This window comes from Malania oleifera, chromosome 8 (genome assembly GCF_029873635.1).
Source record: "Malania oleifera isolate guangnan ecotype guangnan chromosome 8, ASM2987363v1, whole genome shotgun sequence".
Classification (NCBI taxonomy): domain Eukaryota; kingdom Viridiplantae; phylum Streptophyta; class Magnoliopsida; order Santalales; family Ximeniaceae; genus Malania; species Malania oleifera.
Window position 1 is genome coordinate 39,255,819 of NC_080424.1, and position 14,527 is coordinate 39,270,345.

The window sequence follows — 14,527 nt, forward strand, 5'->3', positions numbered from 1 at the left end:
TCTATCATTGTTGCACATCCCCCAAGTGTCATCTTTCTTGGAAGTAAGGAGAGTAGGGTAGGCACATAGACTTATGGTATCCTGAATAGAGTCATGTTCCCTCATTTCATTCACTTGTTTCATAAATATCTCATGTTTTATTGGGTTTACTCTGTGATGTGATAAATGAGGCAAAGATAAACTAGGAACAAGATCCGTGACATGTGAAATCTTTCTCACGGGAGGTAATTCACTAGGTGGTTCAAGAATGACATTCTCAAACTTGGAAAGCATAGGTGATACTTCCAGTGTTGTGTCATGCTCAAGAAGGGATGTTTCAATCTCCTTAGTAACAACCTCATTCACTACCTGAGTATCTTGACTCTCCTGTTCAAATTGATTTTGACTTATGATAGTCAAGGATCCCCCACTAGTTTCTTTCTTTTCCTTCTTTTTCTCACTATCTTCCCTATCAATCGCCAAGTTCTTGGTGGGACATTGTTTGGAAAAGAATACTTGTTTAGGCACCTGAAGTACACTGCACTACCAGAACTCTGGTGAAAGGATATAGTCATGGGTTCTTTTCCTTTGTCCATAGATTGTTGGACTATGGAAATGCTCCCTCGGGAGATAACTTCACCTGATGCACTGGTCAGGACTTGTCGTAACTCTGAGTATGACTCATTTGAAGAGGTACCAAACCGTTTTCTCATGAGCCCTTTAGTCATTTGCTCAAAGTCATGAGCTAAATTATAGGTCTGTTCAAGGGACTCAATGTGATGGGGAAACAATTTTCTCCTTAGTTCGGGCTTTAATCCAAGGTAGAATCGAGAGATATGCTAACTAACAGTCTCATAGACACTACATCTTGTAGACAGCTCATCGAATTGACTCATGTATTCTGAAACAGTTATGCTACCTTGACGCAAGCTGTAAAGCTGATCTATAAGGTGCTCTCTATAACCCGGAATGTTATTCCCAGCAATCAAAAGTTTAAATAAAATTAGTTCTAAAGCTTACACGTTTAATATTCCTATTGATTTTAGCATTAGCAATGTTTTTAATGTTGAATATCTAACCTCATTTCTTATAGCATCTTCTTTTGTGGAACCTTCAAATTCTAACCCTGTAGGTGACTCCACTCCATTTCCCACTCCTCTTAAACATGAAAAACCGAAATTTCCTTTGCCTCTACCTGTACTCATGCCCAAGAACCTTGATGTAATCTTGGATGACAAGACAAAGTTCACACAAGCAGCATCATACCGAAAGTTTGTGGTCAAGTGGAGAGATAAGTCACTTCCCGAAAGGAGCTGGAATCTTAAGGAAGTTCTCCTTCATCTTAATCCAGAATGTTACTTCCAGTACTTCACCTCTAATTCTTCGGAGAAGAATTCTTTTGGGCCGGGGAGAGATTATGGGGATCAGCATGCCCTACCTGTATCATTTTCAGATATTGTGACACGTGGACGGCCTCCCGCTGTCCACATTTCCTTTGCTGATATACTGACACGTGGACGACCCCCTGATGTGCACATTTCGTTTGCCGACATGATGACACATGTACGACCTCCCGATGTCCACATCAGTTCATAATTGTTTGTAGATTTTGAATGGATTATTTGAACACTTGCTTTGAAGACTTTTCATTGTGAGGAAAACCCGAGTAGAGATGCCAAAGCAAGTCTGAATTCAAGACCCATGTGGGCCCCACACGGTCTTGTGGGCCCCACACATGGCTCCATTGGACCCCACATGAATTAGGCCTCCCTTTAACTTTTGTTTGTATTTAATTTGTAAACATGCAAGACAACTTGCTTGCATGTGTATGTTAGGAAATTGTGTGAGTATGTCTAGTGAGTTGGAGTGTTGGTAAGTTGTGCTTAGTATTTATGGTGTCTAGAAAGTTGGAATATTTATTTTGTTCGTAACTTGTAAAAGTAATTAATGTGTCTAGTAAGTTGGTGCATTTATTATTTGTGTCTCCCATGCTTGTGTGGGAATTGTTAGTTGTTCAATGTCTTTGTTCCCCCCCATGGTAGCTTATATATACCTCTTCATTATAAGAACTAGATATAGAGAAAAGGTTTGACTATTGAAATATTGAAAGGAAATTCCTCTATGAAGCTTGTTAAGCTTTGTCCAATCTTTGTGATTGTGTAGTGAGAGACTACGTCATTCTCCCTAGAGATCAAGTGGTGAGAGATCACTATTCTATCTAGCGACTCCATCCCTATCCCACTTTCACGACTTCCCTCCATCACCCACACGGCCACAACCAAGTTACACCCAAGGCCAACAATCCACCATTCCATTGCAGCATACATATTACATTTCAAAGTTTGCACGAAGGACTTCAGGAGAGTTCTATCTTGTGTAGAATATCGTCAAGTCAACCATCATTTTGATTGGTAAATTCAGCATTCATTTGGATCATTACATACTTACAGCAGTTTCACTTCCCTTCCATTACATTGCTGCGTTTGTCTTGGTGTTTTAAAGCTTGTTCCAAGGAATTTTCCGGCATGGTCTAAGACTTGCGTTGAATACGTCAAGTCATCCAAACATTAATCTTGGTAATTTTAGTACTTGTGTTTGAATCCTTGTTATATATTGTAAACCCTTGCTTATATTGAAACCTTTGCTGGAAATCTGAAATTCCATATTTGATAAGCCCTTTAAATACACAGATTGCAATATTGATACTTGCTAGTTTAAAATCAATTGTGGGAATATTGCTTGCTAACAATAGAACTTAAATTCTTAAAATTTTGAATAACATATTTGTTGCATATAACTTGATTCCTTTATGAAAAAACTCTAGGGACTTATTTCTGAACAACATCATACACCTTTTCAAAATCCTTGAACATGTGAAATATAGCATGATTTATTGTGTTTATGTTTAAGTAATTAAATTCTTAATTTAAAGTGTTTCAAATGCATGTGTTTGTGTGAGGGTTGAAACCGTAGGACTAGGCCACCCTTCCCTGTCCTACATCATCTTGTCTTTGTCCAACGAGTGGAGGCTCATGCTTATTTTTTAATGTTATGGCTCATGCTTATTTTATAACATGTATTATTTGTGTTTGTTAGCTAAAATTGGCCTATATGATATTTAAAAATTATGTTTTTATTTTCTTCTCCATTATTCTAAATTTTTCTCATTTTTTTACTATATATAAATTGATTTTATTTATTAATTATTTAAAAATATACATTCCCAAAATGCTTACTCCTCAACGCCATAAGGCTTACGCCTCGCCTCACGGAGGGTAAAACGCCTCGCCTTTTAAAACATTGGTTTGGATTATTCAGACACATTCTCTCCAGTCACTAAACTTGTCTTAGTATGTTTGTTCATTTCTTTAGCTACCACTTGTCCTTAAAAATATATGTTTATTAATTATTTAAAAATATACATTCCCAAAATGCTTACTCCTCAATGCCATAAGGCTTAAGCCTCGCCTCACGGAGGGTAAAACGCCTCACCTTTTAAAACATTGGTTTGGATTATTCAGACACATTCTCTCCAGTCACTAAACTTGCCTTAGTATGTTTGTTCATTTCTTTAGCTACCACTTGTCATTGGCCCCTTCATCAATTAGATGTGAAGAATGCTTTCCTAATGCGGAGGTATACACAGAGCAATAACCTGGGTTTGTTGCTCAGGGGGAGTCAGGCTCAGTATGTCGACTTAAGAAATCATTGTATCAATTAAAACAATCTCCAAGGGCATGGTTTGACTGTTTTAGTATTGTAGTACTTGAGTTTGGCCTTCATCGGTGCGCAGTAGATCACTCTGTTTTTTATCGTCATACTCCATCTGGCAGGATTTTGCTTATTGTGTATATGGATGACATTGTGATCACTGGTGATGATGATCGAGACATCCAAGACCTAAAACTTTTACTACAGAGTAAGTTTCAGACCAAGGAGTTGGGACCATTGAAGTACTTCTTAGGTATAGAACATAGTAGTTAAAAGTGCACGAGGCTCAGAGAGGCGAGGAGGCTAGCGCCTCATACCATGCGAGGCGAGGCAATCTGCAAGAGGTGTAGAGAGGCGCCAGGCGCTGTGAGGCGCGCCTTGAAAATTGTGAGTTTGTTAAATGAGTGAAATAGCCAGAGGTCAAAGCCCTAGCCCTCATTCGACTTGAACAAACAGGACCCCTAGCCCTCTTCGACCCTTCAAAGCTCCACGACCCTTCGCAAACCTCCGAACTAGCAATGTGAGTTCATCTTGTACATTTCGAACCCTTTGCGAACCTCCGAACTAGCAACGTGAGTTCGTCTTGTACATTTCGAACTAGCAGGGGCCTTCGCGAGCCTCCGAACTAGAAGAGTTCATCTTCGACATTTTGAACCAGCACGACCCTTTGCGACTTCGTCTTCCACATTTCGAACCAGCAGGAGCCTTCGCGAGTTCATCTATGAGCCTTCAAACCGGCAACGTGAGTTCATCACTCTTCTTCTTCTTCTTCTTTCCGCTGCCTTCTGTCTGCTTCTTATAATATTATATGTCATTACTAATTAAATATGCAGTTTAATGTAAGTTTATAACTACTACATAATATTCTTTTTACTGAATTTAGCTACTATTTTTTAATTTGTTTGGAAATGCATTATACAAGTCTTAAATCTTAAATGGGTTATTGCTTGTATTAGGCTATTAGCTACTAATACAAAAAGAGTTATTGCCTAAAATATATGAAACATTGTTTTTGCAGTTAGGATACCAAGTCTAAAATCTTAAATGGATTCTGGAAGTGGAAACTCGGCCTCTGCAAAGAAAGATCCTGCATGGAAGTATGCGCATTTGGATGATCAGAAAAATAGAAATAATTTGACTTGCAATTTTTGTGGCAAAGTCACAAGGGGATGAATATTTCGGGCAAAACAACATATTGTCGGAGGATTTCAAAATATAAAAAAATGCTCAAAGTGCCTTGCTCATGTACGTGAGGAGATCAAGGAGTATATGTTGAAGAAAGATATAGAAAAGGAGGAAAATGAGTTATTGCCCGACTTCGATGATATAGATCATTATGATGAAGATGAAATTCAAGAAATTGACACTCATGGCAACAAAGTACTTATTGATGGAAGTAGAAGACGAAGTCAAAATTCATTCCAATCCAAGATGAAGCAAACATCAATAAATGAGGCATGCAAGAAAGAATTAAGAAAAAAGGCAATGAGAGATTTTGCTAGGTGGATGTATGATGCTAGAATACCATTTAATGTTGTACGTTTGAGCATCTTTGTAGTGTCACTTGAATTGATTGGATAATATGGTCCTGGAATAAAGTCACTTAACTATCATGAAGTGGGAATTCCTTTTCTAAAGCAAGAAGTTAGTCGAATGAAAGAGTTGTTGAAGGTCCATAAGGAGGAATGGACAAAATATGGCTACTAGATTATGTCTGATGGTTGGAGAGATTTAGTTGCTAATAAGGACATAATAAACTTCTTAGTGAACTCTCCAAGGGGATCAGAGTTCATCAAGTCTATTGATGATTCTAATCTTGTCAAGAATACATATAGAATATACAAATTACTTGATGAGATGGTAGAGGAAATTGGAGAATCAAATGTGATTCAAGTAGTAACTGACAATGCTTCAAACTATGTTGCAGCAAGAAGAACTAATTTCTAGAACAACACTCTATAGTGTATATATTTTGTTTATTTTAATATTTTAATGGTTTCAGTCCTTGATTTTTTAATAGGGAGATTGTTGGAAGCAAAGATGCCACATTTATATTGGACATCATGTACTACCCATTGCCTCGATTTAATATTGGAGGATATTGGGAAGATGTCTTCAATTCATACAACTTTGAAAAGGACAATGTTTTTGAATGATTATATTTATAACTGTGTTGGAGTAGTGAACTTGATGAGACAGCTCACTGGAGGAAAGGAGTTAAGGCCGACAGTTACAAAATTTGCAACTGCCTTCATCACCTTTCATTCAATCCACCTTCAAAAGAACAACTTGAGAAAGATGTTTATTTCTGAAGATTGGAATACAACTAAAGGGGCAAAAAAGATACAGCTGGCAAAAGAGCAGCTAGTATTGTTTTGATGCCTACCTTTTGGAGTACCATCGCCTATGCTCTTAAGTTGACAGACCCACTTGTTCGTGTACTCTGTTTGGTTGATGGGGTAAAGAAACCTGCAATGGATACATTTATGAAGCAATGGATAGGGCTAAGGAGGCCATAGCTAAGGCTTTCGATGAGAGAGAGGATAAATTTAAGGAGGCATTTGAAACTATTGATACGAGGTGGGGATTCCAACTCCATCAACCGTTGCATGCAGCTGCACACTACTTGAATGCAGAATTTTCTATTCAAACCACAATATTTTGCAAGATAAAGAAATTATGTCGGGTTTGTACAAATGTATTGCAAGGGTGTATTGCAAGGTTACTACCAACCCTTAAAAAGATAAAGTTGCACATGAGTTGGAAAAATATAATATCGCTAGTGGCGTCATTGGAATTAATTTGGCAATGAGACAAAGGAAGATAAAAGCACCAGGTAAAGTGGCATTTTTACTACCTCTTTCTTTTTAAAATTATTTTTGCTATTTACCTAGTAGGTATTCATCTAAAATTTATTTTATAACAGCGCAATGTTGGATGTCATTTGGATCAACAACTCCAAACTTGCAAAAGTTTGCTATGAAAATTCTTAGCCTCACGTGTAGTGCTACCGGCTGCGAATGAAATTGGAGCATATTCCAACATGTAAGTAATTAGTATATCATGAATTAATTATTAAAGAACAAGAACTACCAGTCTACTGCTTTTTAGAATCATTATTTACCATATTACTTTAAACTTTTTGCAACTTCATAGCAAAAGGAGAAATAGGCTATCCCAGCAATGCTGGAATGGTTGATTGGTAGAATGGATGGCGATTCTGATGAGGATGATGAACTTGTGTTTGAAGATGATATTTTGACTTGGGATTCTGTTGCTAGAGCTACTGGACTAAATAACCCCCTGCATCACACTCGATCAAGAATAAGTGCAAATATGTCATCATCCTAGAGGAAGAGGAAGAGCTTCATCTAGGATTGCAGCCAGTGCTAGGGGCCGAACCACAATGTTGGAACTTGTAGAAGAGGATGAAATCCAAGTGGATAGTACAGAGGAGATAGAAGAGGAAAAAGACGTTGGAGAAAACAATTCTGATGATGAAGAGGAAGATAATGATAACTTGGCAAAATTAGTTAATGATGACTGATGACTGATGATTGAGGAGGATTTTTAAATTTTAGACTTTGAAATCTTTTATTGTACTCTTTTATTTTGATGTTGCACTATGTTGAATTGTTGATGCTTTTGGCCTTGGCAATTTCATTAAATTTCCAATTTTGCTATTGAATATTTTGGCATTTAAAATTATAATATTACTAGATATTCATATGTTCATACATCAATTATCTCAAATAGGCATTTTACAGAATTTTAATAGTTGTGTGTGCCTCACCTTCGTGAGGCGCACGCCTTCGCCTTGCGCTTCAAATACCCTTTGTGCCTCGGCTCACCTCGCGCCTCTGACTACTATGGTAATGCCTTTTGAGTCAGTTTCTTGATTCCCCAAGAAAAAGTCACTGGGATGCAGTAATTCGCATTTTGGAATATCTCAAAGGTGCACAAGGGAGAGGTTTTTTATATCATGATTAGGGTCACACTCATACTCAAGGATATACAGATGCAGATTAGGCAGGGTCACCCTCTAATCGAAGATCCACAACCAGGTACTGTATCTTTGTCGGTGGTAATTTGGTGTCTTGGAAAAGAAAGAAACAAATAGTGGTGGCCAAGTCGAGTGCTGAGTCAGAACATAGGGCTATGGCACGCACTACATGTGAACTTGTTTGGTTGAAGAACATGTTGAAAGAACTAGGTTTTCCACATTCTCAGCCTATGGAGTTTATGTGTGATAATCGAGCAACTATTGATATTGCCTCCAACCCTATCTTCCATGAGCAGACAAAGCACTTTGAAGTTGATTGCCATTTTATTCGAGAGAAACTTGTGCAAAAGCTCCTTACAACCACTCATGTGAAATCCTAGTTTCAGCTTGCTGATTTGTTCACTAAAGCCTTGGGAGGTGCTCGTGTGAAATTCGTTTGTAACAAGCTAAGAGCATATGGTATATGTGCTCCAGCTTGAGGGGGAGTGTTAATGGTTATTTAGTTTTTTAGCATTATTATTAATTGTTAGAGTTTGGTTTGTAAGTTAGTAAGGGTTATTATGGTCATTCCAATTGTACTTGACATAGACTATAAATAGAGGGAGACCTATCATTGAGTTTAGGTCTTCCATTTTACCCAATTATTCAACAAAAACAACTATTAAAATGTATAGACCAAAACAAATGGAAGGAATATTTCAACTTGATTTCTTGTTTGTTTTTAGTTAATATTTTAAATCAATTTAAATAATGGGAACATATCTCCACATATATCTTTTGTTCCACATATATTTACCAAAAAAATGTTAACAGTCTAGTGAACCACATATTGGTATGAATGTTCCAAACATGGTTCATTTTTTAACGATCCAAAATTTTAATTCAATATTTTTCACATAGCATTTTTTATTAGTTAAAAGTGGAGAATCAACACATTTTAACTATTATTTTCTGTCATTATTAATCTATATCACCACAACATCCTCTCCAAAGTACACAGTGCTATTACACTTTTTTTCACCAATATATCTGTTCAAGCGTACCCCTACCATTCAACATTTTTAGAACCAAATAAATCTGCAGGTCCACTGGTTCTAGCTAAGTCACACCAGGCTGACTCGTGCTGGCATTATTTCTCTGACTGCTGCGTCAGTCAGGGGTTTTAACAATGTATTGAAAAATTCAGACCATGTCTTTAAAAATAACAATAAAAAGCAAAACAAATGAAACTACTATATGGGATGCATCAGTCAAGTCAAATTATGGAGTCACCAAGCATCAACAGTATCGTCAAGGATCTGTGATTAGTGGCCAAGGCTACATCACCAATATCGTCATGCATGAACAGGAAAACCAACCTTGATTGGAGAAAGGTCATAAAAGAAGAAAACTCCAGGAAGGGCCTGAAGGCGACCTACATCTGCACTTCTAAAATGTTCTGTTACAGAGAACTGCATAGAGCAAATGCTAGCACATGTCAATTAATTTTGTCAGAGAGAAGAAACATGTCAGAAAGTCAACTCTTTGTCCCGCTTAAGTGCACCTGATTTGACTGAATAGTATGCCCATTAACATCTGTGTATACAGTTGGTACCACCTGCAGACAGATCACATATTTTAGTTAAAAAACCTGACGGCTTAAAATAGTAAAATCAATTTGTCATGCACCATATACACAGACGGAAGATCTAGTTTTGTTGTTGAGCGTTCTTGATTTCTTTCATTTTTGTGCAAGTGACAGTAGAAGATGGGTACTTCTCGTGAGTCTTCTTCACTTGATTTGACTCATAATACAAATGATGGTACTTTCCATCTTAACTCTTAATTGAAAGTCCACAGTTCCCTCAAATATCAAGGATTTGATCTGTACATAAGTCCTTGAAAGAATCAATATTAATGATCCTTCATAGAGAAGAAGATAAAAATATTTATCTTGTCATGTGCATGTGCTGTGTCATCAGGATGGGGAGACAGTTTCTTATCTATTCACACAGTGCCATTTTTGGGGTATCTGGAATAATATGTTTGTTATTCTGGGAGAGCATTGGGTTTTCCCCTCCTCTCTGGACTTCTTGTACAATGAACAAGAGGAACCATTGTGGAAGAACGCTGTGCTTGCAGTGATTTGGTGCATCTGGTCAGCGAGTAATGCAGGACTCTTTTAAAAGTTCTAATACTCCAGTTGATGAGATATGGTAGAGGTTGGTGTTTCTGACATCTCTTTGGTGCTCTGCTTCTAATAATGTTTTTTTTTTTTCCAGAAGGTTTTATTTGTATAACCTGCATAGGGACTGGAAAGCTGTTTTCGTGGTGTCTCACAGTTTTATTTTATTTTATTCTGTAATCTCTTGTTGCTTTCCGTTCTAATGGAGGACATTTTTCCTCTTTTTTTAAAAAAAAAAATTATGCTCAGATGCTTTTAATATATTAATTTTTGTTTACAAAAACATTCAAGGGCCATTTATCTGAAATCTGTTCCTCTTTGAACAGAAAATGACATGGGAAATTATTTTTGCTTTGCGCTTTCTTATAAATGTTACAAGGAACTCCGCCTGTGATGCACTTAATGTCCTAATTTTTTCACACACAGCCGGTCCCAAGCCCGGGTATAGGAGGAGGGTTGCGTTAGGTAGCTAACAACCAGTGTAAAATTTTGTTAGATCACTATTATATGAATGAATACTTGCTTTAAGAAGAGACAAGAACACTTAATCAAGGGCCGTTAGTGAAGCTAAATATAGATCTTTTAATAGTTTGTATGATAGATTAGGTACAAAAGAAGGGGAAAGAGATATATTTAAACTTGTTAAAGCTAGAGAAAGGAAGAACAAGAACTTAGGAAATGTAAAATGTATAAAAGGTGAGGATGATATTGTCTTGGTTAAGGACGAAGATATTAAAGAAAGATGGTGAAGTTACTTTAGTAAGTTGTTTAACGAAAACCAAATAGAAGACTTAAACTTAAAATTGTCAAATGAGGAAAAAAACTAAAAATATAAGATTTATTCGCAAAATTTGAGTTAACAAAGTTAAGTTTGCATTAAAAAAGATGAAAAATGGGAAAGTTATGAGACCAAATAACATCCCAATAGAAGTTTGGAAAAGCTTGGGTGATAACAGAATTATATGGTTAACTAATTTATTTAATACAATTGTAAAAACTAAGAAAATGCCAGATGAATGGAGGAAAAACACTTTAATACCTATATACAAAAATAAAAGAGATATTCAAAATTGTAATAACTATCGTGGAATTAAACTTATGAGTCATACGATGAAACTTCCAAACTTAAATTGGGATGTTATTATAGGAAAGGGTAGTTGAACAAAGATTAAGGTTAGAAACTCAATTTGGTTTTATGTCTGGAAGATCTACCACAAAAGCTACGTATCTTTTAAGAAGATTAATGGAAAAGTTTAGGGAAAAGAAGAGGGACTTGCACATGATATTTATTGACCTTGAGAAAGCATATGATAGGATACCTAGGGAAGTTCTATGGTGGGTTTTAGAGAAAATGGGTGTATGTTGTAGGTATACCGATGTCATTAAGGATATGTACGATGGAGTAATGACTAGTGTAAGGACTATAGATGGAGAAACTAGAGAATTTCTAATTACCATAGGTGTACATCAAGAATCTGCTTTGAGTCCTTATCTTTTTACTTTAATAATGGACCAATTGACTAGGAATATTCAAAAGGAGGTTCCATGGTATATGTTGTTTGCAGATGATATTGTATTAATTGATGAAACTAGGGACGGAGTAGAGGCTGAGTTAGAATTATGGAGAGAAGCTTTGGAATCTAGAGGCTTTAGGATAAGTAGAAATAAAACAGAATATATGAAATGTAATTTTAGTAATGAGGAGGAATATTGGAGACAAAATTAAACTTGATGATGAAGAAATAAATAGCACTTGCAGATTTCGATACCTTGGATCTATTATGCAAGCTGAAGGAAAAATTGAAGATGATGTAATGCATAGAGTTAAAGTAGGTTGGGTAAAATATAGAAGCACTTCCAGTGTGTTATGTGATCGTAGGATACCCTTAAAATTGAAAGGGAAGCTTTATAGGACAGCTATAAAAGACCAGCTATGCTATATGGATCAGAATGTTGGGCGACGAAGAAACATAATATCCAAAAGGTAAAAGTTGCCGAGATGAGAATGCTTAAATAGATGAGTGGTATAACATTGAAAGATAAATTAAGGGATGAACATATTCGTGGTAAGTTAGGTGTAGCTCCTATAGAAGAAAAGATAAGAGAGAGACGACTCAGATGGCGGACACTTGCAACGTAGGCCACATAGTGCACTTGTGAGGAAGAGTGACTTGGTTACTGTGGGAGGCAGTAGAAGGGGTAGGGGTAGACCTAAAATAACTTGGGAGGAGATAGTGAATAAGGATTTAATATCCTTGAATCTATCAAAAGAAATGGTCCATGATCGCATAAATTGGCAGAAAAGGATTCATATAGCCGACCCCACTTAGTGGGACTAAGGCTTGGTTTTGGTTTTGGTTTTGGTTTTGGTTTGGTTATAAATGTTACAAGGCCAATTACTAAGTCCTCAAAACAGTGAAATTTATTTACCCAAGTGCATGAATTTAAAATAATAATAATAATAATAACAATCTAAAGCTCAAAAAACTACACTACAATGCATGAAGTGAAAATAGACAAGAAATATAGAAGCATTAATCAGGAATACTAACCTTGAGAAAATACTGGTACATCCCGTTTGGTGTTTCTTGTATCCATTGCACACTGAGCGAATGCAATTGAAAAAAAAAAAAGAAAGTGCCCGCAAATACAATGTTGTAAATAACAGTATTCAAGAATTCAAGCAAATAAAATGGATAAAAATTGGATAAGACAGAGGATATTACCTGTCAAGAGGATTAACAACACCAGGGAAATAGTCTCCAAAAGCTAATCTATTGATTTTGTGACTTATCTGAGTTACATATAACACATTAATTAATTGACTTCTTCAACAAAATAAAGTGCAAAGATAACTGAAAATAAAAAGGAAGAGTTCTTATTTACAAAGCACATTGTCATGACTATATTTTCCAACAAGTCTAAGCCAGTGGGATTGTTTCTTACATTAAAACTGTCCTTCTGAAATGCCAGCAGATCATGCACATGAACATTTGATTGTTGAAAGCTTTTCCCAGGAGCAAAATGAAAATTTCCAGCCACTTTATTGACTTCCAAAAATCCATAAATATTACATCCTTCACCATCTTCATCTTTAATTCTTTGTAGGAAACCTTCCCTTTTGCACTGTGTGCCACATTAATTTAGAAACACCAAAAGCATAGTAAACATCAACTGTTGTCACAAAACCAAGAATAGAATCACAAAATGTTGATTTATTATAGCCACCAAAAGTTTATGTATACACTAACACTGACCTTGTCCAATACCTTTTTTTTGGATACCAGAAGAAGATGACTTTATAGAAAAAGAATAATGTAAAAGGAGGAGAACAAGAAATCCTTCAAAACAGAAGAAAGAAAGAAAAAAAATAAAAAATACAATAAAACAAAACTCAAACCATGATTTTATGACCTGGACCGGTCATCAACCCCAAAAAGACACTGAGTTGGTCAGATCAGTGGGTCAAACCAGTGACATCATCATGACATGTGTGTATATATATTATATTACACACACACACATATATATATACACTGCAAAATGACACTACAAGAAGCCGCGACCATAATTTTTTTTTTTAATCTTAAATTAATTAATATTAGAAGAAAAGAACGAGGAAAGAAATGATATTTGATTCGGTAATTAAATGTTAATTTACTTGGGTGTATGAGTTTGTCTATATCATAGTTGCTAGAATGGTATGATTCTCAATTTGAATCAAAGTTAGGAGAATCGATCGTGGAGCAGAATCGAAGCTGAATCGAGCGATTCAGGCTGTGAATCGATGAATTGAATCGAATCGAATCATGCAATTCAATCGATTCTGGTCTCTGGCAGCATGTACGTGTCCAACTGGTTTAAAGGCCAATAAAAACCCAATTTTACCCCTATTTTTTTGCACAATTTTGTTAATTGTGCCCTTTACGTCGCTTCTGCCCCAAAGGAGAGAAGAAACAAGACCTTTGGCCTTCCCTTCAGCACCCCTCTGTTCTCTCTTCAACCATTCCTCTGTGCTCTGCTCCTGCCATTGAGATTGAGCTTTGAAGGACTACAAGTACCAGTCTTCTCCTCTACTGTTCCTTTTCTGCCATAGAAAAAACACGAGAACCAGAAGAGGGGCTGGTTGCTCTTTGTTCTATTGAAGAACCAGTCGGCACTCAGCAGTTGTTTTTCTGGTGACAGGGGAGATGCCCAGAACGAGAAGACTCAGTGCTGAATCTGCTGATTGAGTGATAGGTAACTAATAACTTTATTTGGTTTCCTTCAATTTTTTATTCATTTTTTATATTTTAATCAGTTCTCTGTATACTTTTAATTTACTTTTTGTCTTTTTCTACTTATTTTAGTTTTTAAAGTTTTAAAGAAAGCCTATTACATTAAAAAAATTGATATTTTTTCATATAAAACACAGTAAGTTCAAATCTTTATTGTTTTTTATGACACAATCTCTTAAATATAGTCTTAAAAACCACAATGGTTAATTTTTTATTAATATTTTCTTGTCTTGAATGATTGAATCATTCTCTTTTTTTTTTTTAAATAATGAAAACACTTGTGAAATACTTAAATGTTAAATATAATGGACTATTCAGTATTGAACTTTGTGATATTTCATTACTTTATAATATTCAATTATTCATTAATCATTATATTTTATAGTGTTAGAC

General features: G+C 35.9%; 1 protein-coding gene across 3 annotated transcripts in view; it reads right to left on the reverse strand.

The window, feature by feature from the left end:
- Positions 1-14,527, reverse strand: part of LOC131162504 (uncharacterized) — a 62,204-nt gene that overhangs the window by 13,023 nt on the left and 34,654 nt on the right. For all 3 annotated transcript variants that reach the window (XM_058119069.1, XM_058119070.1, XM_058119068.1), the window contains 5 exons: positions 12,804-12,983; positions 12,584-12,651; positions 12,410-12,461; positions 9,237-9,290; positions 9,052-9,144 (listed from right to left, as the gene is read on the reverse strand). In XM_058119069.1, coding sequence (XP_057975052.1) covers positions 9,052-9,144; positions 9,237-9,290; positions 12,410-12,461; positions 12,584-12,651; positions 12,804-12,983 — 447 coding nt within the window. The remainder of the gene's footprint in view (positions 1-9,051; positions 9,145-9,236; positions 9,291-12,409; positions 12,462-12,583; positions 12,652-12,803; positions 12,984-14,527) is intronic.